Source organism: Papio anubis, chromosome 1, assembly GCF_008728515.1.
Source record: "Papio anubis isolate 15944 chromosome 1, Panubis1.0, whole genome shotgun sequence".
Taxonomy (NCBI): Eukaryota; Metazoa; Chordata; class Mammalia; order Primates; family Cercopithecidae; genus Papio; species Papio anubis.
Window position 1 is genome coordinate 112275639 of NC_044976.1, and position 26164 is coordinate 112301802.

Here is a 26164-nt window from a genome sequence, read left to right on the forward strand (position 1 = left end):
AGTCAATGATGATAATTGTTATTTTGAGGTTTCTTCTTTTTAAAATAGAGATGAGGTCTTGTTATGTTGCTCAGGCTGGTCTTGAACTCCTGTCCTCAAGCAGTCCTCCTGCCTCGGCCTCCCAGTCCTGAAGTTCTGGAATTACAGGCGTGACCGATGTGAGGTCTCCCTCCCTCCCTGACTTCTTTCCTCCCTCCCTTCTTCTCTTTTTTTGTTTTGTTTTTGTTTTTGTTTTGAGACAGGATCTGGCTCTGTCACTCAGGCTGGAGTACAGTGGCACAAGTCTCAATCTCTTGTACTGAAGCAATCCTCCAACCTCAGCCTCCCTCTCAAGTAGCTGGGACCACAGGTGCACACTACCACACCCGGCTAATTTTTAATTTTTTCTCATAGAGATGAGGTCTCACTATGTTGCCCACACTGGTCCTTCAACTCCTGGACTCAAGCGATCCTCCTGCTTCAGCTGAGATTACAAGTAGGAACCATTGTACCGGGTCCATTTGAAGTTTCTTAACCCCTATTCTATAGTTAACTGATCCTGATGCTTTGAGCACTGTGAATAAGCACTCAGTAATTTACTCATCAAAACAGTTATAGCACCAACCATGTGTAAGGAATTGTGCTGGGCAGGGGACACTTCATTGGGGCTTTTGGATTTCTGAGTTTGTGGGAAGTGCAAAATGACTTAGCACAAATAATATTCAATTATTAAATTTCAAGTTCCTGTTCTGCTTCACTGCCCTTTTCGTGTGGGTCTCTGTGCTTTCCCAAACCATTTATTTTGGTTTTAGATGTTGCTTGAAATTGATGATAGGGAAAGACATATGGAATGCAGATGCTAAATGCTGTGTAACAATTGGTCAAAGAAAAGGTGAGAATCTTAGAGTGGGGAGGATGATTTTTTAAAAAAGAAAACGTGGCCGGGCGCGGTGGCTCAAGCCTGTAATCCCAGCACTTTGGGAGGCCGAGACGGGCGGATCACGAGGTCAGGAGATCGAGACCATCCTGGCTAACATGGTGAAACCCCGTCTCTACTAAAAAATACAAAAAACCTAGCCGGGCGAGGTGGCGGGCACCTGTAGTCCCAGCTACTCGAGAGGCTGAGGCTGGAGAACGGCGTAAACCCGGGAGGGGGAGCTTGCAGTGAGCTGAGATCCGGCCACTGCACTCCAGCCTGGGTGACAGAGCAAGACTCTATCTAAAAAAAAAAAAAAAAAAAAAAAAAAGGTGAGAAACTACAGAACAGAGGAAGCATAATAATGAGAAATGATGACCCAAGGAAAGGGAGTAAAAGCACTATTCCTTGCTTTTGCTAAATAAACGGTTGGTATACGAGAAAAGTGAGAAAGAGTAAGATCATTATGTGTGGAAAAGGGAGACATTAGAAATTATGGAGGAAGGAGGGTCTGAGGAGTCGTAAACATGGGTTGTATAAGGAGTCAAGGCATTTGTCATTTGTTCTTTCCCCTACAATAGTCTCTGGGTTGACCCTTGAAAATTAAGGGTAATTGTGCCTTGTCTCTAAATCCTGAAAACCTCCCTCCCTGCCACCCCACGTTTTTTTGGTTTTTTTGTTTTTGTTTTTTTTTTTGAGACAGGGTCTTGTTTTGTTGCCCAGGCTGGAGTGTAGTGACAAGATCATAGCTCACTGCTGCCTCAACTTCCCGTGCTCAAGCAATCCTCCTACCTTACCCTCCTGAATAGCTGGGACTACAGGTGTGTGCCACCATGCCTGGCTAATTAAAAAAAGAAAGTTTTATCCTCCATGACATCTGAATAAAATTGTTTTAGAGACAAGGTCTCACTATGTTGCTCCTTTTTTTAATTTAGATAAAATTGACATATTACTAAACATTTTAAAGTGGACAGTTACTGCATTTAGTGCATTCACAATGCTGTGCAGCCATCAGCATGCTCTAGTTTCACCTTCCCTTTCATTTATTAGGAAAGCTTGTATTCAAATCTTCTTTAATCCCATAGGATGCCGCTTCATCCAAACTCCTGTTCCACTATTCCATCATTTCTGCTAGAACGCAGTCCCCAAAATGTCCATTATTCTAATCCCTGTCACTCTCATGCTAGATATTGAAACCAGATGAGGGGCCAGAACAACTTTTCCTGGTTTATTCCTGTGAGAAGAGAAGTGATAGAGAACGTTGTCAAAATGATTCATTTCATGACTTCTCAGATGTAGCTTATGTGGACCCAAGCAGATTCCTTGGATATTAAGAGCTGAATATGGGTATTGACCAGAATAGATTCTATCATTCAGTTGGACCAAACCATTCTTCCCAGCTTGTCAGTCACCACTCATACTATGAGTAATCCTGTGTAGGAACCACACAGCTTCTGCCCCACTATGCCACTAAAACCGCTCTCTTGAAAATCAGAATCTATTTATCTATCTGTCTATCTATCTATCTATCTATCTATCTATCTATCTATCTATCTATCTATCTATCTATCTATCTATTTGTCAGTCTATCCATCTATCTATGTATCTAATCTATCTACCTTAGAGATGGGGGTCTCAATATGTTGCCCAGGCTGGATTTGAACTCCTGGGCTCAAGCAATCCTCCTGCCTCAGCCTCCTGAGAAGCTGGGACTACAGGCACATGCCATTATGGACCAGCTAGCCGTGACCTTTCCATAAGCCCCTGAGGTATGGGGATTGTTTCCTAGAGAAGTTAGCTATCCCTAACTATTTATTTGAATAGGCAATGGACAGTGTCTGCCAAATTTCCCTATGCAAGCTTTCTCTGCTAAGGATACTCAAAAGGAGTCTTAAGAGAAGAATCTTGGTGATACCTAAGTCTTGCAACTCTGAGGAAAGGGATTAGTAGGGAAACTAAAGGGCTGACATTCATATCCAAGCATTCAGTAATAAATCATTGTGGGCCTAGTGCTTAGATCTTTTTTGTGGGGCGGGGACGGAGTCTCGCTCTGTCGCCTAGGCTGGAGTGCAGTGGCGTGATCTCGGCTCACTGAAACCTCTGCCTCCCGGGTTCAAGCAGTTCTCTGCCTGAGCCTCCCCAAGTAGCTGGGATTACAGGAGCCCGCCACCACACCTGTCTAGTTTTTGTATTTTTAGATGTATTTAGAGATGGGGTTTCACCATCTTGGCCAGGCTGGTCTTGAACTCCTGACTTAGCAATCCACCCACCTCGGCCTCCCAAAGTGCTGGGATTACAGGCGTAAGCCACCATGCCCGGCTCAGATCTTATTTTCTAATATAGTTCCACATTAAAGAAATAGCAATCCAGGACTCCTCAGAGAAATTGCTGATTCTGGGGCTGGGGCATGGAAAGTACAAGATGAATCTGGAGCATCCTATTTTGGAGACATGCTAAAAAAGACACAGGAGCCAACTTGAAAGGGTATCCATGACTAAATCTGGAAAATTCAAGTTCCAAAATAATTAAGGACAGTAATGAATTATAAACCATTGAAAAAAGTAGTAGTCCATAAGTCTGTATCATTAATAGATAACTAAAAAACCAACTAACTAAATAAGAGACAAGGGAGGATTGGTACAGGCAAAACACAATAGATGCTAAATCTAGAAGAAAACGTTTAAAGAGGAGCCAGATATTTGCATTGTCTAAGATGTGTCCCCATAGATTGCTCATTAATTACAAGGAAAAAATAGTAAATGCACTGTGAGAAATCAGATCCTTTGACAAAGTATTCAAAATTACTATCTCGGGGCCGGGCGCGGTGGCTCAAGCCTGTAATCCCAGCACTTTGGGAGGCCGAGATGGGCGGATCACGAGGTCAGGAGATCGAGACCATCCTGGCTAACACAGTGAAACCCCGTCTCTACTAAGAAATACAAAAACTAGCCGGGCGAGGTGGCGGGCGCCTGTAGTCCCAGCTACTCGGGAGGCTGAGGCTGGAGAATGGCGTGAACCCGGGAGGCGGAGCTTGCAGTGAGCTGAGATCCGGCCACTGCACTCCAGCCTGGGCTACAGAGCGAGACTCCGTCTCAAAAAAAAAAAAAAAAAAAAAAAAATTACTATCTCCAGTGAAGGACAGAGAGACATTATGTGCCTTTGGATATAATATCCTGAGGGCACAATATCATACATGAAGTATTCTGGCCAGAAATGGATAACCTGAATCTAATGATAAGTAAACATCAGACAAACATAAACAACAAACCTAAAATGAGGCTGGAGTGCAGTGGCCGTATCTCAGCTCACTGCAAGCTCCGCCTCCTGGGTCTACGCCATTCTCCTGCCTCAGCCTCCCGAGTAGCTGGGACTACAGGCGCCCGCCACCTCGCCCGGCTAGTTTTTTTTTGTATTTTTTTGGTAAAACGAAGTCTCCCTCTGTTGCCAGGCTGGAGTGCAGTGGCGCCATCTCGGCTCGCTGCAAGCTCTGCCCCCGGGTTCACACCATTCTCCTTCCTCAGCCTCCCGAGTAGCTGGGCCTACAGGCGCCCGCCACCACGCCCAGCTAATTTCTTTTTGTATTTATGGTAGAGACAGGATTTCACCGTGTTAGCCAGGATGGTCTCAATCTCCTGACCTCGTGATCCACCCGCCTCGGCCTCCCAAAGTGCTGGGATTACAGGCGTGAGCCACCGCGCCCAGCTGTGAAGAACATTTCATTACCCTTTTACCAGAAAAAGGCCTGTATTCTTCAAAAATATCAAAGACAAAGAAAAGCTGAGGAACTGTGCCAGATTAAAGAACACTAAAGAGACATGACAATTAAATGTAATATATGATCCTAAACTGAATCTTGTGTTGGAAAAGAAAAAAATGCTAAAAAAAGATGTTATTGGATCAACTGACAACATTTGGAACATGGATGGTAAAGTGTTACAGCAATGTTAAATTTCCTGGAGTCGATAATTGTATGTATTTTGTTTCTATAAGATAATGTACTTATTAGGATATTCAAGTATTATGTGGTAAACGAGCATGATGCATGCAATTTACTTTCAACTGCTCAGAAAAAAAAAAAAATGGATGTGGGCCGGGTGTGGTGGCTCACACCTATAATCCTAGCATTTTGGGAGGCCAAGGTGGGTGGATTGCCTGAGCTCACGAGTTTGAGACCAGCCTGGGCAACACGGCGAAACCCTGTCTCTACTAAAATACAAAAAAATTAGCCGGGTGTGGCAGTGGGCACCTGTAATCCCAGCTACTCAGGAGGCTGAGACAGGAGAATCACTTAAACCTAGGAGACGGAGGTTGCAGTGAGCCGAGATCGCGCCACTGCACTCCAGCCTGGGTGACAGAGTGAGACTGTCAAAAAAAAAAAAAAAGCATGTATGTGTGTAATAGAACTCTATCTATCTATAACTGCAAATGATAAAGCAAAAGGGGCAAGATGTTAATAATCTGGGTAACAGGTATATGGGTCCTCTTTTTGTCACTCTTGGAACATATCTGTATGTTTAACATTATTTCCAAATAAAAAGTATCCTGGGGTCTGGATTTGAAAAAAAATCATTGAAGTTCTCCTCCTGTTGGCTCAAGGGACTTTTCTGCTTTTTATCCTTTACTGCAGTCCTTCACTCTAATCTGGTTTTCCCAGTTTCACAACCTGTTGATTTCTATTTAAATTCTCTTTTTTTCCTAGCCCCTAGGATTCATAATTTGTTTGAAGAGTTTGCCTAGCTTCATGGTTCAGTTTGTCTCAAGACACAGCCTTCTCGTCAGCTTCTCCTATTTGGTCTTAAGCACTGCCGCTCTTGGGCAAGTGACTTCTTGCCTGCAACACTGAATCTAGGCTCTAGGTCCTAGAAGGATGTCAGACCCTGAATGAGACTTGAATGCTTCCAATTGCTAACTGCTCCATCTCCCTCTCCAGCTGCTTGGTCTTTGTTTAGGAGGATATATTTCACATATCTGCCCCTTTCTCCCCTTCTTTCCTGTTTAATCAAACCCTCATCATAGTTTTCTGATTAGGATCCCTTTCTCCAGTCTTTACCCACTCCAGCCAGCTATCTTCCTTCACCATCACTAGTTCTCTCTCACATTACCCATTTGAATAAACTTTTTTTTTGAGACAGAGTCTCGCTGTGTTTGCCCAGGCTAAAGTGCAATGGCACGATCTCGGCTCACTGCAACCTTTGCCTCCCAGGTTCAAGAGATTCTCCTGCCTCAGCCTTCTGAGTAGCTGGGATTACAAGCATATGCCACCACATCTGGCTAATTTTTGTATTTGTAGTAGAGACGGGGTTTCACCATGTTGGCCAGGCTGGTCTCGAACTCCTGACCTCCAGTGATCTGCCACCTTGGCTTCCCAAAGTGCTGGGATTACAGGCATGAGCCACTGTGCCTGGCCACCTGTGCGAATAAACTTCTAACAGCTCTACATTGCCTTTCAAAATCTGACTCAATTTACCTTATTACTTCTATATCCTGCCACTTCTCTGCTTAACTGTAAGCTCCTTCAGGGAACAGACCATGCCTTTTCTTCTGTGTCTCCTTAATTTCTTTTTTCTTTTTCTTTTTTTTTTTTTTGAGACGGAGTCTCACTCTGTCGCCCAGGCTGGAGTGCAATGGTGCAATCTCGGCTCACAGCAGCCTCCATCTCCTGGGTTCCAGTGATTGTCCTACCTTAGCCTCCCGGGTAGCTGGGATTACAGGCATGCACCACTACACCTGGCTAATGTTTGCATTTTTAGTAGAGATGGGGTTTCACCATGTTGGCCAGGCTGGTCTCAAACTCCTGACCTCAGGTGATCTACCTGCCTCGGCCTCCCAAAGTGCTGGGATTACAGGCATGAGCCACAACACCCAGCCCCTTATTTTCTTATATAGTGCCTGGCACACAGAAGATGCTCTGTAAATAGTTACTGAATGGACAAATGATGAAACTTTGAAACTTCTCTGACCTTACTATGCTCAAATATCACTTCTGATGTTCTTCTCCGACTCTCTTGCTTATCTTATATATGTCTGCACACGTTTTTGCCTCAATAGACTGTAAGGTCCCTGAGGGAAAAGACCATGCCTTATTCACCTGTCTCATGCATACCTGACCCAGTGTCTAGAAGAGTGTATAGCACAGAGCAGGCATACAGCAGTTTGCTGGATGAATGAGTGAATGATACTAAAGAGGAGAAAATACAGACTTTAAGAAGCTCCCCGTATAGTGAGAAAGACTGAGGACCTAAAAGCAATGAAAATAGAGGTTAACAAGTATAAATAAAGAAGGTACAGGTTAATTTAAGTAATCAGATGATGATGTAGAATTCAAATAAAATAAGAGTCAATCAGCAAAGGTTCCCGAGAGGTGAATTCTGAGAGATATTTGAAAAGAGGAAAGGGACATGCCTTGAGAGAGCAGGAGTTTAGGAACATGTCAGAGAGTTAGGTTGAACGAAGGCATGATAAACAGTGTGTTTGAAGCTTACATTTTGAGCAGATCTGTTATACCCAGACCACAGGTTTCTGCCTTTTTTTCTGGCTCATCAAGCAGGCACGTTTACCCACTCTTTTTGTCTTCATATTTCCCAGGTTGGCCCAACGTGAGGACTTTAAGTTCTTTAAGTAGTAGAAGGAAGTTTCTGTGAAAATATGCAAACAAAACTGCCTTGTGGGATCGAACATTTTTGGTAACCCTACTTCTCTAGGGAAATAAACTTCCCTGTTCCAGATAAAATGGAACTGCTCCCCGAGTTGTTAAGCCAGAGAGAAAGTCAAATGACTTCCCTTAAAAGGTACTTTAGCACATTTTACAAAAATTATAGTTTTTTTTTGTGTGTGTGTGTTATGGGGATCCAAGGAAATCAAAGATGTTAATGAGTGAGATCTGAGAAACAAAACTTGATAGTAGAATTTTGTCTTAGCCACATCTGCCCTTCTCTTCAGAGAGTATATGCAAATACCGATGGTGCCTGACAGTCACTTTCTAGGGCTCAGATCACTGCTGCCTCCAGCACTTGTGGGATGGAAAAAATGAAGAGATTACAGTTGCCTTAAAAATGTCCCCCACTTCAGGAATCTGAATATTTTACACAGCAGGAGATATATCGGAAGTCCTACAGAATCTCTTGATTTTGGGAGATCGCAACTGCTTTTCCATTAGGATAACCTAATTTTCAGTGTCCTTTTTCTCAGAATGTTGTGCCAACGCGTTCTGTTTCCTAAATACCCAGCCTTACTTCCTTCTGGTAGAGGCAAGAAAATTATGCTAGCATTCGCTCACTGCATGTTTTGAGCGTTTGAGTTCAGATTACAGCTATTCTCTCTCTTCCTAATGTAAACACAGGTTCCCAAGGCGGCAATGGGAGACTCCCCTAAGGGGCTCTTGACGTACAGGGAGACTTCCAGATAGGGTACACAGATGTCACATTGCTAGAACGTCTCTAGACGGCAACGAAACATTAAAACCTAACCTGAGGTAATCCCTCACTGGCAGTGGAGCTCCTTTGCTAGGCACTGTCTTCCTGTACACTGCCCAGGCTCTGGGGGTGTCACACTAGACTGTGGTGATGTCACACTAGCTGGGATGACATTTTACAGTTGGATCCCCTACCACTGCCAGGCACCTTTAAATCACCGCGGAGTCTACGGTGCGGAGGGGGCGGGAAGCCCAGCCCCCGCACTCGATCCACGCTGGCTCCCCACGGAGGCCCACCCACTCGAGGCCCACCCACTCCCACTGCGATCAGTACTATGCGGTCGTCCTAGAGAGTCCATTCATCTGCACTTCCGCCTCAGTAGGTGTCATGGCGCGGGGCGGGTGAATAGTTCCGGCGAGGCGGGGCCGTCCGGGTTGAGGGGCGGCCGCTCGGCGTTCCGCTCGTCGGGTCTGGCGACAACGGCGGCTGCGGAGCAAGGGGCCCGGCGGTAGCCCCGGACGGCAGCAGGAAGCCGAGGCGGGAGCGCGCGGGGCTGAGGCGGCGGCGGCGGCGGCGGGAAGGGGCTGGGTGGTGGAGCGGGCGGGAGGCTGAGGAGGCTCCCCCTGCGGGACGGGCGCGGGGACGGCTCCGGGGGGCGGGGGCCGGGGCCCGGGCCGGCTCGCGCAGGGGGTATGATGACCCGGCGGCGGGGCCCCAGATCTCGTCTCCTCCGCCGCCTCCTCACGGCAGCCCCAGCTCGCGGCTGAGAACCAGACACACCGGCGGTGAGTGGGGACCGGCAGGAGGGGGCCTCGGCGGGGAGGGACTTCCCCTCAGCTCCCCGAGGCGGGGCCGGCCGCCGGCTCTCTTGGGGCGCCCAGCCTGCGGGGGGCGCCTTCCTCAGAGGGCCCCTGCCCGGGACCGGGCGCCGCGTCCTGCGGCCCGGCGGCTCGCGGCCGCTGAGGGGATTGCGTTCCCAGGAAGGTGGGCAGGCTCTGGGCTGTTTTTCGGGACAACTCCCCCTGCCTCCTGCCACTTCTCGCCTGGGCGTGTTGTCCTTAAGTGACAGGGGACCGCCTTGCGTCTTCTCACTCGGCCGGTTTTTCCCCGGCTGTCGTGGCAGGTTCCCAGTGTGTGGCTTGTGTGTGTGTATTTCACAGCTCCGCTTATCACCATGATTTTGGGTTATTTGTGCTGTTGGGGACCAGGAAGCCGTGCCTGGAGCGGACGACAGTGGGGTGGGTGTGGAAGCTTTTCTGTCGTCTTCGCTGATGTTCTGTAGTCGTTAGGCTTGTAATTTGTAATGACGGTGGAGACTACGTGAGACCAGCCCACCTAATGTATATCTGTGCAAGGCAGATCTAGAGGTCTGGCCCAAAGGGAAACTTTTGCTGTCACCACTTTCAAAGCTTTCGTTAAAAAAACAAAAAAGGAAAGGTGGAGAAACAACCAAAATTCTGGTAAGACCCACACTGTTCACAGTTCTGTGGGGAAGAGTCCCCTTTTTGTGCCTAGCAACCAAGACCTGGGGTTCTGTCTCCAGGAGCGTTGGTCTAACCTCCAGTTTGTTGTGGTGACGAGCCGCGAGCAATGGCCTGTGTTTATGCTGGGCGAGCTTTCTTTCCTGCTTGGGGAGGGGAGTTGAGGATGGGAGGATGGGGGTAGGGAAGAGGGGGAAAACACCCCCAGGCTCCAGTAAGTCTTGTCTTAACCACTGATTCTGTTGTAGGTAGACTCATTTAGAGGCAGTCCTAGATGCTCTTTCTTGTCTATTAGTGACACTTTGGGAATTCTCAGTAATTGCATCAAAATAATACTTTCAGCTATAGACTCTCTGTCCCAATCTGTCCTTTATCTTGTTTCTTAGTAACTGGTGAAAACAGCAGTGTGGCTTCCTGCTCCTGATGAAATGGGGTTAAATTAAGTGGCTGATGCCCTCAGCAAACCTACAATTTTCCTTTTGTTTGTGTAAAGCTATTTTTGATTTCTGGTCTGTAGGGTTTTTGGTGGTTTTTTTTTGTTTTTTTTGTAAGATTATAGAGAATGCAAACCATTATTAGGTTTTTAAATATAGAAGCCTAAAGTTTTCTATAAAACATTTTAAAATCTAACAAATCATTTGACTTAATTTTCATTATTCATCTGGTGATTTTGGATCTTTACATGCAATTATCTCAGGGTTCTGTGTTATAATGCTGGTATGATGAAGGGTGTCATTGACTTTAAGATACTGTTCCTGGCTTGAAGGATATTTTAGTAAAGTACTTGCGGTTGGAACTGGAGGCAGCCAAGCCAGTAAAGCATCTTAGAATAAAATGGTGAATGAGATCTTATAAATATACTGACTCTGGTTGGCAAGTAGAACTTTTGCTGGTGATATCTTCATAAATAGTTTATCCTATCTGTCGACACTGTAGTTTTGTGGATTTTAGAGCAAGTTCGTTGGTAACTTGAGAGTTCAAACCAAACCAGAACTTCCTTCTAAAAGAAAAAGATAATCTCAAAGTTCACAATTCTTTGGAAAATAGACTTCTTTCATTCTCTGCTTTTGTTTTTATAAGCAGAGCTCCATCAATGATTTGTTGGTACAAATCAGTGAGTCATACCGGCCTTGTGAAGTTCTTACACTTGGAACTTGTGCAGCTTGTTATATATTGTAACTGGTCTTGTAATTTGAAGTAATTTTGCAAACATGAGCTGCTTGATCTGCCACCTTCATGAGGTATAACAGCAGTCTGTATTTTTTAGGTCTTTTAAAAAGAAGTTTACTATTATTCCTCCCGTTTTCTTCCCTTCCTCTCCCTTCGTGCCATTCTGAACACAAGTCATCAAGATTATTTTCCTTTGAGTACCACTTCAACAATCACTGGTTTGTCTTTTGGTTCCTTTTGTTTTTGTTCCTGATCTTCCTTTTAGTTGTTGGAACCCAGCTCCTAAATGCCTAATATATTCCTGTAGTGCGTAATTTGGCACTTCAGAAATTTATATCCTGTTTTCATATTTTTCTTTCTTTTTCATGTGTTTTATCATTTCAGCAACATTTTAAGTTCTTTGAAGGTAAGGAAACTGACATTTCTTTTAGATTCTTTAAGGGTACCTGGTACAGTGCTTTCCCAGAGTGCTTAAGGAAAAGGAATGAGAAGACCTGGATTCTTTGCCAGCATTGCTACTCATTAGCTCTGGGTAAAACTCGTTTGGCCTTTTTGGATCTGCTTTTTTTTTTTTTTAAATTTGAGACAGGGTCTTACTTTGTCACCCAGGCTGGAGTACCATGGTGGGTTCAGGCTGGAGTGCCGTGGTGGGTTCAAGTGATTCTCATACTTCTGCCTCTTGAGTAGCTAGGACTACAGGCACTACAGGCACGCACCACCATGCCTGGCTAATATTTGTATTTTTAGTAGAGATGGGTTTTTGCCATATTGGCCTGGCTGGTCTCGAACTCCTGACCTCAAGTGATCCACCTGCCTCGGCCTCCCAAAGTGCTGGGATTACAGGCATGAGCCACCGTGCCTGGCCTGGATCGCTTTTTTCTCATCTTGGAATTAGGGGGTTTTAGCATCTTTTAAGGTCCCTTTTGTCTGTAAGAGTTCCAGTACTTTTTTGCCAGTGTCTTCTGCTCCAGTTAAATATATCTCCTTACTCTACACAGCTTTTTATTTTTCCACATCCTTTGGCGTACTAGCATAGCAAAAGTCATCTCATTCTTCTGAAAGAGCTTCCTCCATCTTCCATTCTCCAAACTGCTATTGCCTTACTTAAGTCCCGTTTTCCTTCAGCTTTTGCTGGCATATTGTTTATATTTCATATTCATCTCTGCTTTGTTAATTTTAACTTTTTTTATCCTGGAAGCTCCTCAAGGTATTGTTTTCTTAATTCTAAACTTTATAGACCTATAGACCGTCATGTGCAGGTACTAAAATATGGTACCTTTTTACTAAATACAAAGCACTTTTTTTTTTTTTTGGGATGGAGTCTCGCTCTGTTGCCCAGGCTGGAGTGCAGTAGCATGATCTAGGCTCACTGCAAGCTCCGCCTCCCGGGTTCACGCCATTCTCCTGCCTCATCCTCCCAAGTAGCTGGGACTACAGGCGCCTGCCACCACACCCGGCTAATTTTTGTATTTTTAGTAGAGATGGGATTTCACCGTGTTAGCCAGGATAGTCTTGATCTCCTGACCTCATGATCCGCCCGCCTCAGCCTCCCAAAGTGTTGGGATTACAGGGGTGAACTACCACGCCTGGCCAAGCACTTTTCTTTTGTTCTGTTGCCATAGTCATTCCAAATAAATCTCAGTGAACTATTGATTTTGATACAAAGCAACAGCCTCTGCCACATTGAAGAAGTGAGCTTTAAGTACAGACTAGAAGGGTAAGTGAAAGTTAGGAAAAGAAAAGTCTAAGGGGGAAAATGAACTTCAGAGAGGAAACGTGTTGAAGGAACTAGGGCCAGAGAGACTTGGTAGTATTGGAAGAGAAAGTTCCTGGGGAAAAGCGCAGATGAAACAAGGCTATGCAAGTAATCATGGTCCAGATCTTACAAGGCCTGGTAATCCAAAATAGGAATTTTTTGGTCTTTTTCCTAAGTTTTTAAGTGGGAGACAGATACACTTTTTTTTTTTTTTTTTCCAGCTGTGCATTTTTAAAGCTTCAGTTGAAAGGTGAATAATGAATTGGGAGAGGGGAGCTTAGAAAAGGGGCTTGAGGATAGCATCATGGCTCACACCTGTAATCCCAGCACTTTTGGAGGCTGAGGTAGGTGGACCACTTGAGCCTAGGAGTTTGAGACCAGCCTGAGCAACATGGTGAAACCCTATCTCTACAAAAAATACAAAAAAATTAGCGGGGCGTGGTGGCGTGTGCTGGTAGTCCCAGTTACTCTGGAGGCTGAGGTAGGAGAGTGGATTGAGCCCTGGAGGTCAAGGCGGCAGTGAACGAACCATGATCATGTACTGCACTCCAGTCTGGGTGACAGAATCTCAAATAAAGGGGGGAAGTTGAAAGTTCAGTTTGGAGGAAACCAGTTAAGCTGTTTAAGTATGGAATTGTGCAGTAGAGGTGGAGAAAACTTAGGAGAGTAGAGAGAGAGGTGTTTGTTGGAAATAATTTTCTTCCCAAACTTGTCTCACTTTGGTTTTACAGAAGGTGTACTCTTATCATCTGTAAAAATATGTATCAGAGTATGTGATCAACAGTATGTACACCTGTGTTCATGTCATCTGAGGATAAGTGCTAGAACAAGAAATCAATATATAGTACAGTTTTTAGGTCATTTGGCTAACCAACTGTTAAATTGTATGAAGGAGGCAAAGATGACATTGAGCAAAAGCAACAGGAATTTATTACTGGTGTGTCAGGAAAAAGGTTACTGAGGGGTAAGGACAAATCAATGGAAAATGATTACCTTGGTTGTCATATCCAACTGTTCCATTCAGGGTTATAATATTTGGATGATTTTAATAAGATTATCTACCTATAGTGCTTACAGTGTGGGGCACCCAGTAAACGATGTTAAATGAATGTGACCATGCCAGGGAGTGGGAAAGTTGTTAATCTGTTTTTGAAAGCCTTGGATTCTAGCAATTATCTTTTAGCAATAAATACAAGTACCAATGGCCTTTTGCCCATCATTGCTAATTTGGTATTAATGCACTGGGCAAATTTATCATTATATTGAGATGACTAAGTCCTTGAAAAGTCAGGTTTGAAATGTAAAGACTTCATTCATTGCTGGAGTCAAAAGGTGCAGCATTTTCAGGAAGTCAAAAATAGCTTTTTATGCCAGGTACGGTGGTTCACACCTGTAATCTCAGTATTGTGGGAGGCCAAGGCAGGGGGATTGCTTTAGAGCAGGAGTTTGACACCAGCCTGGGTAACACAGTAAGACCTCATCTCTGAAAAAAAAAAAATTAGCCAAATGCGGCATGTGCTTGTAGAAATTAGCTAAGCGTCCTGGTGCATGCCTGTAGTCCTAGCTACTTGGATAGCTGAAGCAGAGGATTGCTTGAGCCCAGGAGTTCGAGGTTACAGTGAGCTGTGATTACACCACTGCATTTCGGCCTCAATGACAGTAGCGAGAACCTGTCTCAAAAATAAATAAATAAATAAATAAATAGCTTTTTTTAAAAAAAAAACAAAAACTTTCAGGTTCAGGGGTACATGTGCAGGTTTGTTACATAGGTGTGTCACAGGGGTTTGGTGTACAGATTATTTTGTCATCCAGGTAATAAGCATAGTGCCTGACAGGTATTTTTTCTGATCCTCTCCCTTCTCCCACCCTCCACCGTGAAGTAGGCCCCAGTGTCTGTGGTTGACCTCTTTGTGTCCATGTGTTCTTGTTCTTTAGCTCCCACTTATAAGTGAGAACAGGCAGTACATGATTTTCTGTTCCTGTGTTTGTTTAGGATAGTGGCCCTCCAGCCTCATCCGTGTTGCCTGTTGCTGCAAAGGACATGATCTCCTTCTTTTTTATGGTTGCATAGTATTCCATGGTGTATATGTACCACATTTTCTTTAGTCTACCATTGATGGGCATTTAGGTTGAATTTCATGTCTTTGCTATTGTGAATAGTGCTGCAGTGAACATGTGCTTGTGTCTTTATGGTAGAATGATTTGTATTCCTTTGGGTATATACCCAGTGATGGGATTGCTGGATCTAATGGTAATTCTGTTTTAAATTCTTTGAGGAATTGCCACACTGCTTTTCACAATGGGTGAACTAATTTATACTCCCACCAGCAGTATAATTGTTCCCTTTTCTTCACAATCTTGCCAGCATCTGTTATTTTTTGACTTCTTAGTAATATTCATTCTGACTGGTGTGAGATGGTATCTCATTTTAGTTTTGATTTGCATTTCTCTAATGATTAGTGATGTTGAACAATTTTTCATACGCTTGTTGACTGCAAATGTGTCAAAAATAGCGTTTTAATTTATTGGGTTGCTATTCACATTGAATTAAAAATATCTGTAATTTGCCTCATAGATTCTGATATATAGTAAGTTTTCCACAGGTGTTAATTCTGTTTTTGTTGTTGTTTGAAAGCTCTCCACCTAGGAAGAGACTTGCCCCCCGACTTGCAAAGGCAGGTTTGATGGAACATAGTATCTTTATCCTGTGTCTAGAAATTGCTATTTTAGCTGAATTTCAGAGTAGAATATAAATAAGAGTCTGTTGGTTTTTCTAGGCCATTGTGATTCTGTATTTTCTTCTCACCTTGTGTTAATTGAGGTCAGAATGAGTCTCAGCCACATTGTAAGAGCCCTGGTGGTCCGATACTGACTTTTTGTACGTCATACCCTTGCTGTGGGGAAGACCAGTGAAAGAATTCTGAGTTGTCCTTTCCCTTTGGGTGAACTAAATTTGTCCTTATGGATAAAGATTATAATCATTTAATATTAAAACATTCTGAAAAATGTCCTAGAACTTGTGCTTTTTTCAATGCGCAGTGTGAAGATCTGAAATCATAAGTAATCTTTTATTATGTTTTTTGGGTAAAAAGTTGGCAATAATGTTACTCTGCTAAATGCAAAATTTTATAGAGTATCTAGGTACGAATACTTGTTTTTTTTTTTTTTTTTTTTTTGAGACGAGTCTCGCTCTGTCACCCAGGCTGGAATGCAATGGCATGATTTCGGCTCACTACAACCTCCGCCTCCCAGGTTCAAGTGATTCTCCTGCCTCAGCCTCCTGAGTAGCTGGGATTACAAGTGCACACCACCACGCCCAGCTCATTTTTGTATTTTTAGTAGAGATGGCATTTCACCATGTTGGTCAGATTGGTCTCAAACTCCTGACCTCATGATCTGCCTTCCTTAGCCTCCCAAAATGAATACATTTTTAAAATTTGGTATTTCATGAATTCTTTTCAGTATTATTACTTTTATGACCCCCCTATTCCTAGACAGTTGCTGCAAACTGCAAATTTTCTATTTAGATTCTTTCACTACTTTCAGTTACATAGAAGTCGTGTTTATGTTTTTTGATAGATTGTTAAAATTAGCAGGTGAACAATATTAACATTGTTAATGGAAAACAAATTTAGAACATTTGCTTCCTTTTGTTGTTCAACAGGTTGGCTTAATTTTATGACAAGAAATACTTATATTTTAATAGGTGCATTTTGTAAAGGAGCTACTTGGTTTCAGATTTTTCTTTTATTATGTTTGGTATTTCAGTGAAGTAGATAGAACAAGATGATTTGTAAATTCAGTCTCACAGTTAAATTGTACTGACCTTAACTTTTAATTTGTACTTTTTTTCCTCTTCAAAGTTTATATAAATTATGGAAACTCTTAAAGTAAATCTCAACTGGGTTTTAGAAATTGAAGGCAGAGGATTTGTTCTTTCCAGCTGACTAGTCCAGTGCAGGTGGTTTCTAGTTGTATTCAGGCACAAAGAAATGCACATACTGCCTTTTGATGTTCTGTAACATCCTTTGTCATGTTTCCTTCCTTTCTTCTTGTGTGTGTTTATTCTCTTGTGATTAGTAACGTTATACTATATGGATTGGAGTAGAGACCTCCCCCATGACTCAAGGACCACACAGATAAAAGGGAGGGAAGACATAAAAAAAACAAAACCAAGGACCAAGCATTTGAAGATACTGCATTTGAGTATGAGTGGTAGGGAGTTGTATTTAATAGATAGGAGATTGGTAGGCAGGAGTCAAGTAATTCATCCAACAGATATTGAGTATGTATATATTGTCAGTCTGTAGTAGGCTTTGGTGGTATAAGAGAAGAGCAAGACAGAGATGGTACATGTCCTAGAGCTTATACTGTAGTTGGGAATGTAGCATTAAAGAAATGCTTTCAAGTTAACAGGGTGCTGTGGGAATGCATGGTAGGGGCAGGGGATGATCGTAGGGAGCATTTCTGCATGTGGCAGAGGTGACAGAGGGCAGTTTTCGCAGCAGAAAGTCTTAAACATATTTAGAGGGCCTGGAGGTGAGTGGCCTTCCAAGAACTAAAGAAAGAAGGGCAGTGTGGCCAGAATGAGGGTTGGGGGGAGGGAATCAAAGTGGGGAGATGTTGGAAGGCAGCAAGCAGATTTTGGAGTGCATTTTAAGGCAGGTTGAGACAGTTTTTTTTTTTTTTTTTGAGACAGAATCTAGCTCTGTTGTCCAGGCTAGAGTGCAATGGAGTGATCACAACTCACTGTAGCCTCAATGTCCCAGACTCAGATGATTTTCCTGCTTCAGCATCCTGAGTAGGTGGGACCACAGGCATGTGCCACTTATACTTGGCCTTTTTTTTTTTTTTTTTTTTCCCAGTAGAGATAGAGTCTCCCCATGTTGCCCTGACTGGTCTTGAATTCCTGGGGCTCAAGTGATCCTTCCACCTTGGGCTCCTAAAGTGCCAGGATTACAGGCATGAGCCACTGTGCCTGGCCTAATTTTTTTTTCTTTTCTTTCTTTCTTTCTTTTTTTTTTTTTTTAAATGTTAATGCTTCCCAGGCTGATCTTGAACTTCTGAGCTCAAGTGATCCTCCTGCCTGGGCCTCCCAATGTGCGGGAATTACAGGCATGAGCGACTATGGCCAGCCAAGTTGAGTATCTTGGACTTTATCTCCAAAGCAATGAGAAACCCTGGGAGAAGGGGAAGCAAGATGGTTAAGAAGAGAGAGCGGTTATCCGATTTGCATTGTTTAAAAGCAAAGATCTATTAAGTGGATTAAAGGAGATTAGTTTGGAAGCTACTGGCAGTTTGAACTAGAATGGTGCCAATAAGGTTAGGGGAAAAGGGCTGATTTGAAATATACTTAGGAGGTGGGGGGCAGTGGCTCACGCCTGTAATCCCAGCACTTTGGGAGGTCGAGCGGGGTGGATCACCTGAGCTCAGGAGTTTGAGACCACCCAGGCAACATGGTGAAAACCCATCTCTACTAAAAATACAAAAAAATTAACCGGGTATGGTGGCGCACGCCTCTAGTCCCAGCTACTTGGGAGGCTGAGGCAGGAGAATCACTTGAGCTCCAGAGGCGAAGGTTACAGCGAGCCGAGATTGCGCCACTGCACTCCAGCCTGGGCTACAGAGTGAGACTCTGTCTCAAAAAAAAAAAAATAAATAAATAAATAAAAGAAATATACTTGGGAGATGAAATGGATAAGATAGAGATTAGATGTGGAGGAATAAGGGAGAGGAATGAGTCGGGATAATAGTATTAAATATGTGTTAGACACTATCACTTTACAGATATTAAATCATTTAATTCTCAGAACAACCCCATGAGGTAGGTGTTGCTATCACCATTGTGTAGCTGAGGAAACAGACATCCCTGATTTTTTTCTTTTTTTTTTGAGAAAGGGTGTCACTCTTTCACCCTGGCTGGAGTGCAGTGGTACGATCACAGCTCACTGCAGCCTCTACCTCTGGGCTCAGGTGATCCTCTCACTTCTGCCTTCTGAGTAGCTAGGACTACAGGCATGTGCCACCATGCCTGGCTAATTTTTTTTGTTTGTTTTTTGTTGTTGTTGTGTGTCTGTGTGTTTGTTTTAGAGATGGTTTCACCATGCTGCCCAGGCTGGAGCTCCCTGATTTCTGGCTTGAGGCACTGGATGTGTAATGGCATCTCATAATTAAGATAGAAAACTGAAGGTGGGGTGGAGGCTCATAAGTTTAATTCTGAATGTATTGAATATGAGGTATTTATAAAATATCCAAGTTGCAGTGTTAAGTAGTCATTTGGATATCGGGTTTGGAGTTCAAAGTGAGAGAATTCTGGGTTAGAGATAGAGATTTTAGTCTTTTGCAGATGACTAATTCTGAGGAGTAATTATTAAAAAGGGGGAAAGTGTAGAGCAAGGAAAGAGGGATTACTATAGAGCCCCAAGGCATATGAAATCAGATGGTTGAAAATGGAGAAGATAAATATGAAATGGCTTGTATGCTATGTCAGATGTTTGGACTTTATTCTGAAAAGATAGCTTTCAGTTTAATCTTTGGGCATATTGAGCTGGAAGTGTCTGTGGGATATTCAGGGACAGAAAGCTGGACTGTTCTTTATCCTTTCCTCATATTTTTCTTCTAACTTTCCTTGGTTCTTCAGAATATACTCCCTAGCTTTCTCATCATCCTGGTTACTTTTTTTTTTTTTTTTTTTTCAATTTTAGTATTTTTATACTAGAGACAGGGTCTCACTATGTTGCCTAGGCTGGTCTTGAACTCCTCAGCTCAGGAGATCCTCCTGCCTTGGCCTCCCAAAGTGCTGGAATTAAAGGCTTGAGCCACTGTGCCTGGCCCATGCTGGTTACTTTTTTCTCTTAAAATGTGGTAGACAGTTGAATGCATTTTATGTATGACTTGAGCAGAGTGGATAATCTTCACTTTGTCCAGCAGGTTCTGTACACTGTTTCTATGAATATAGGCCAAGATTGAATTAGTTTTTGAGGAGAACATTATTACATCATGTTTCTTTTATCAAGTAAAAGTGTGTGTGTATACGTTTTAAACCTAAGCCTTGTATCTCTTATCCTTGTGGTTTAATTCCTCCTTTCTCTCAATGTAGGTATGGCATCACAGCTGCAAGTGTTTTCGCCCCCATCAGTGTCGTCGAGTGCCTTCTGCAGTGCGAAGAAACTGAAAATAGAGCCCTCTGGCTGGGATGTTTCAGGACAGAGTAGCAACGACAAATATTATACCCACAGCAAAACCCTCCCAGCCACACAAGGGCAAGCCAACTCCTCTCACCAGGTAGCAAATTTCAGCATCCCTGCTTACGACCAGGGCCTCCTCCTCCCAGCTCCTGCAGTGGAGCATATTGTTGTAACAGCCGCTGATAGCTCGGGCAGTGCTGCTACATCAACCTTCCAAAGCAGCCAGTCCCTGACTCACAGAAGCAACGTTTCTTTGCTTGAGCCCTATCAAAAATGTGGATTGAAACGAAAAAGTGAGGAAGTTGACAGCAACGGTAGTGTGCAGATCATAGAAGAACATCCCCCTCTCATGCTGCAAAACAGGACTGTGGTGGGTGCTGCTGCCACAACCACCACTGTGACCACAAAGAGTAGCAGTTCCAGTGGAGAAGGGGATTACCAGCTGGTCCAGCATGAGATCCTTTGCTCTATGACCAATAGCTATGAAGTCTTGGAGTTCCTAGGCCGGGGGACATTTGGACAGGTGGCTAAGTGCTGGAAGAGGAGCACCAAGGAAATTGTGGCTATTAAAATTTTGAAGAACCACCCCTCCTATGCCAGACAGGGGCAGATTGAAGTGAGCATCCTTTCCCGCCTAAGCAGTGAAAATGCTGATGAATATAATTTTGTCCGTTCATACGAGTGCTTTCAGCATAAGAATCACACCTGCCTTGTTTTTGAGATGTTGGAGCAGAACTTATATGATTTTCTAAAGCAAAACAAATTTAGCCCACTGCCACTCAAGTACATCAGACCAATCTTGCAGCAGGTGGCCACAGCCTTGATGAAGCTCAAGAGTCTTGGTCTGATCCACGCCGACCTTAAGCCTGAAAACATCATGCTGGTTGATCCAGTTCGCCAACCCTACCGAGTGAAGGTCATTGACTTTGGTTCTGCTAGTCATGTTTCCAAAGCTGTGTGCTCAACCTACTTACAGTCACGTTACTACAGGCAAGTGGCAAATGCTGAAAATTGTATCTTAGGCTAGAGTTCTGTCCTTATATTTAACATATACCCCATAGCCTACATATAGCAGTGAATTTGTTTATAGATTCTGAGATAGAAATAGGATATGTTTTAGCTCATTCTATGTGTGTGGCATTCCTATATATGACATTTTCTTATTTCTGAAATTTTAGCTAGCACTGGAAAAATTAACTCAGTCTGATTCTGAAAGTTGTTACTAGTTGAATTATACTAGCACCTGGTTCTTTTCTTTATTATCATTATACCTCATTTTCCCATTTTATTTATTTAATTAATTTATTTATTTTGAGACGGAGTCGCGCTCTGTTGCCCAGGCTGGAGTGCAGTGGCACAATCTCGGCTCACTGCAAGCTCCGCCTCCCAGGTTCACGCCATTCTCCTGCCTCAGCTTCCTTGAATAGCTGGGAACACAGGCACCCACCACCATGCCCGGCTAATTTTTTTGTATTTTTAGTAGAGACGGGGTTTCACCATGTCAGCCAGGATGGTCTCGATCTCCTGACCTTGTGATCTACCTGCCTCCGCCTCCCAAAGATCTGGGATTACAGGCGTGAACCACCGCACCCGGCCTATTTATTTATTTTTTTGAGATGGAGTTTCACTCGCCACCCAGGCTCGAGTGCAGTGGTGTGATAACGGCTCACTCAGCCTCCACCTCCTGGGTTCAAGTGATTTCTCCTGCTACTCCTGTCCCGAGTAGCTGGGACTACAGGTGCCTGCTACCACGCCTGGCTAATTTTTTTATATTTAATAGAGATGAGGTTTCACCATGTTGACCAGGCTGGTTTCAAACTCCTGACCTCGGGTAATCTGCCTGCCTTGGCCTCCCAGTGATTACAGGCAGGAGCTACCATGCCTAGCCATTTTCCCGTTTTAAAGAGTCTTGAAATATACAAAGATATTTATTTATTTGTAATGAATCTGAGCATATGCTGCTGTTTTTTCGAAGCTCTTACCTTGGCAGGTAAAATAACTTGGGAATAACTCCAGCTTTAACTCTAGTAACATTTTATTCTTTTACATTTTCTTCTGTAGTAGCATGAATTGGATTAGATGATTGCTACAGTCTCTTCCTGTCTTAACATTCTCTAAATACTTTGAACTTATTGGGTTATCCTAGAATGGCCTTGACCCAAGTACCTTACACTTTAATGATATATATTTCTAGATTGATACTTTTAATGTAGTTACCGTTTTAACATATAATAATTATTGGGACAGTATGTAAATGCTGATCTATATACTTTTGTCTATATCATAACCAAGGCTTTTAAAATGTGCTTTTTGTCAGCACCCATTTACTTACTTGCCTAGTTATTAATTTTAAGGAATCTAATACTTAGTTTTAATGGCCATACATTAAATACAAATCATGTAAGCATCCAATCAAGAAGTGAAATAATAAACAAAAACATAGATAACCTATAAAATATGTTTATAAGGAGCTATACATGCCAGATACCTGTAATAAAATTTGAGGAAATAGAAATTCTGAATTAATAATTTTATATTATGTGTGAAAATAATATGAAGATATTTTAACCCATGCAAGGACTCAGAAAAAATGTCATCTACATGTTTACTTTTTAAAAAACATTGTGGTAAGATCTTTGTAATAGGAAGTTTACAATTTTAACCATTTGGTACCACTCAGTATGTTAAGGATATTCACAGTGTTGTGTAACCATCACCACTGCCTGTTCAGTATATTCACAGTGTTGTGTAACCATCACCACTATTTCCATATGTTTTCATCACCCAAAACACAAATTCTAACCATTAAGCAATAACTCCCTATTCTCCCTTCTTCCTACCACTGGTAATCTTGATTTGACTTTCTGTCTCTATGAATTTGCCTATTCTAGATACTCCTTGTAAGTGGAATCATACAACATATGTCTTTTTGTGTCTAGTTTATTTCACTTAGCATAATGTTTTTGAGGCTGATCCATGCTGTAACGTGTATCAGAACTTCATTCCTTTTATGGCTGTATAATATTCCATTGTTTGTATATACCACATTTTGTTTATCCATTCATCTGTTGGTAGATATTTGGGTTGTTGCTACCTTTAGGCTGTTGTGAATCATGCCACTATGAACATTGGTGTACAAGTATCCTAGTCCCCATTTTCAGTTCTTTTGGGTATATAACTAGGAGTGGAATTGCTGGGTCACATGATAATTCTATGTTTAACTTTTTGCAGAATTACCAAACTATTTTCCACAGAGGCTGCACCGTTTTACATTCCCACCAGCAGTGGATGAACATTCCAGATTTCTCCACATTTTCTCTAACATTTGTTTTTTTTTTTTATTTAAAAAAAATTGTTTGCTTATTTTTACAGAGACAGGGGCTCCCTCTATTGCTCATGCTGGAGTGCAGTGGCGCGATCATAGTTCATTGTAGCCTCCAACTCCTGGGCTTGAGCAAGTAGGTAGGACTACAGTCACACTCCACCATACCTGGCTAATTACTATTACTTTACTTTTTGTGGAGATGGGGTTTTGAGGGTCTCATTTTGTTGCCCAACCCAGTCTCAAACTACTGGCCTCAAGCCATCCTCCTGCCTCAGTCTCCCAAAGTTCTGGGATTACAGGCATGAACTACCACTCCTGGCCTTGTTTTGGTTTTTAAATAATAGCCATGCCTTTTTGTTTTTTTTTTTTTGAGCTGGAGTTTCACTCTTGTTACCTAGGCTGGAGTGCAGTGGTGTGATCGCGGCTCACTGTAGCCTCTGCCTCCCGAGATTCTCCTGCCTCAGCCTTCCGGGTAGCTGGGACCACGCGGGCACCTGCCACCACACCCAGCTAATTTTTGTATTTTTAGTAGAGATGGGGTTTTACCATGTTGGCCAGGCTGGTCTCGAACTCCTGACCTCAGGTGATCTGCCCTTGGCCTCCCAAAGTGCTGGGATTATAGGCGTGAGCCACTGCGCCTGGCCAATAATAGCCTTTTTTTTTTTTTTTTTTTTTTTTGAGACAGAGTCTTGCTCTGTTGCCAGGCTGGAGTGCAGTGGCACGATATGGGCTCACTGCAACCTCCACCTCCCAGGTTCAAGCAGTCCTGCCTCAGCCTCCCGAGTAGCTGGGACTATAGGTGCCACCATGCCCAGCTAATTTTTGTATTTTTAGTAGAGACAGGATTTCACCATGTTGGCTGGGATGGTCTTGATCTCTTACCCTTGTGATGCACCGGCCTCAGCCTCCCGAAGTGCTGGGATTACAGGCATGAGCCACTGGGCCCAGCCAATAATAGCCATTCTTAAGGGTGTGAAGTGGTATCTCACTGTGGTTTTGATTTGTATTTCCCTAATGATTAATGATGTTGAACATTTGTTTTATTTTGTTTTGTTTTGAGACAGAGTCCCACTTTGTCATCCAGGCTGGGGTGCAGTGGTGCGATCATGGCTTACTGCAGCCTTGACATCTCAGGCTCAAGCAGTCTTCCTACGTTAGCCTTTCGGTAGCTGGGACTATGGGCATGCACCCCCACACCTGACTAGTTTTTTGTAGTTTTAGTAGAAACGGGGTTTCACCGTGTTGCCCAGGCTGGTCTCAAACTCATAGGCTCAAGTGATATGCCCACCTCAGTAACCCAAAGTGCTGGGATTACAGATGTGAGCCACCATGCCCAGCCCGGCATTTTTTTATGTGTCTGACATTTGTATATCTTCTTTGGAGAAATGTCTATTTAAGTCCTTTCCTCGTTTATTGAATTGGGCTTTTTGTTGTTGAGTTGTATAGTCTATATACTAAATTTTCATCTATTCCTTGGGTTGCCTTTTTACCTGTTGATAGTGTTTGACACGGAAAAGTTTTTAACTTTGGTGAAGTGCAGTTTGTCTGCTTTTTCTTTTGTTGCTTGTGCTTTTGGTGTCTTACCCAAGAAGTCATTGTTAAATCAAAATCATACAGATTTTCCACTGTTTCCTGCTAAGAGTTTTATAGTTTTAGCTCTTTTATTTCAGTTTTTGATTCTTTGTTGATTTTTGTCTATGGTCCAAGTTACAAATCCAGTGTAATTCTTTGGCATGTGACTATTCAGTTCTTCAAACACCATTTGCTGAAAAGACTGTCCTTTCTGCATTGGGTGGTTTTGGCACACTTGTTGGAATCATTTGAACATATATGCAAATAATTCTTATCTTCTATTGCTTTCCCATTTTCAGTTTTGGGCTGTCTATTCCATTAATCTATGTATGTCTGTGTGCCAGTACCACACTGTTTTGATTATTGTAGCTTAGTAGTAAGTTTGAAATTAGGAAGTGTGAGACCTCCAACTTTATTCTTTTTCAAGATTGTTCTGGCTATTTGGGGTCTTTGAGAGTCCATATAAATTTTAGGATGGGTTTTTCTATTTTATACAAAAATCATAATTGCTTTTTATTAAGGATAGCATTGAATCTGTAGATTGCTTTGGGTAGTGTTGACAGCTTAATATTAAGTCAGTCCATCCTTATTTCTTTATATCTTTTTAGAGTTTTATAAAACTGTTGATTTTTACTTGAGGTGAGGTAAAGAAACTCTTAGAGCCTTCGTTTTCTGGTTTTATGCTGCCCTAGGCAACCTTGGCTAACTTTAAGAATCTCATCTCCATTTATTTATGCCTTGGGAGATTTAAGTTCCAACTACATTTGCTTTTTAATACTCTCCTTTGAGCAGTCTCACCACCAGCCACACCCACATACATATATATAGCATACTCTACTGGTGAACTGAAGAGTTCAGCACAGCATCCCATTTTGAGTCCTCAGGAGGGACTAGGCAGACCACAGCTGAAGGAGGAAGGCTGATCAGCTTTTCCTTTCTGTCTTCACTGTGTGTACAGGTGTTCTTTAAGTACTTGTTTGCCCTGTCAAAGACAAAGTGCATTCTCTTGTGATAACAGAGTAGTTTTTAAATTGAAAAAGAGAGAGCAATAGGAGATAAATATTTTTTGACTTTGTTATAATTGGGGCATGTTAATACAAAATAAAACGAATTATTTGACTGCTTAGCTTTCTGTAATATGTAATTCTTTTGAATAATTTTCAATGTTAGGTTGCTGATCTTTGTATTTTTTTATCCTTTTAATTTAAGCTGTCAATTGATTCATTTTGGTTTTTTTTTTTTTTATAGAAACTACAATTTTCAAATCTTCAAAGTTACCTTCGACAAATCTTTCTTTAAATTCACTGCATTATAGTTGTTGAGTGTAATTTTAAGTGGAGCTAAGTTTGCCTCTTAAAAACAGGAG

The 26164-nt window shown here is 42.7% G+C and overlaps 1 protein-coding gene and 1 long non-coding RNA gene across 8 annotated transcripts in view; one reads left to right on the forward strand and one right to left on the reverse strand.

Moving 5' to 3' along the window:
- Window positions 1–1799: 1799 nt before the first annotated feature.
- On the reverse strand, window positions 1800–8441 carry LOC103887905. The gene is made up of 3 exons (XR_652167.2): window positions 8362–8441; window positions 7378–7530; window positions 1800–2129 (listed from the first exon to the last, which is right to left on the reverse strand). It is a non-coding gene; the product is annotated as an uncharacterized LOC103887905 (long non-coding RNA).
- Window positions 8350–26164, forward strand: part of HIPK1 (homeodomain interacting protein kinase 1) — a 46909-nt gene continuing 29094 nt past the window's right edge. For 6 of the 7 annotated variants that reach the window (XM_021922359.2, XM_021922361.2, XM_009215821.2 and 3 more), the window contains exons 1-2: window positions 8350–8685; window positions 19814–20891. In XM_021922359.2, the coding sequence (XP_021778051.1) occupies window positions 8475–8685; window positions 19814–20891 (1289 nt within the window). In that variant the 5' untranslated portion in view covers window positions 8350–8474. Of the gene's footprint in view, window positions 8686–8837; window positions 9093–19813; window positions 20892–26164 lie in introns of those variants that run through there. The other variant, XM_021922367.1, reaches the window with a different exon arrangement.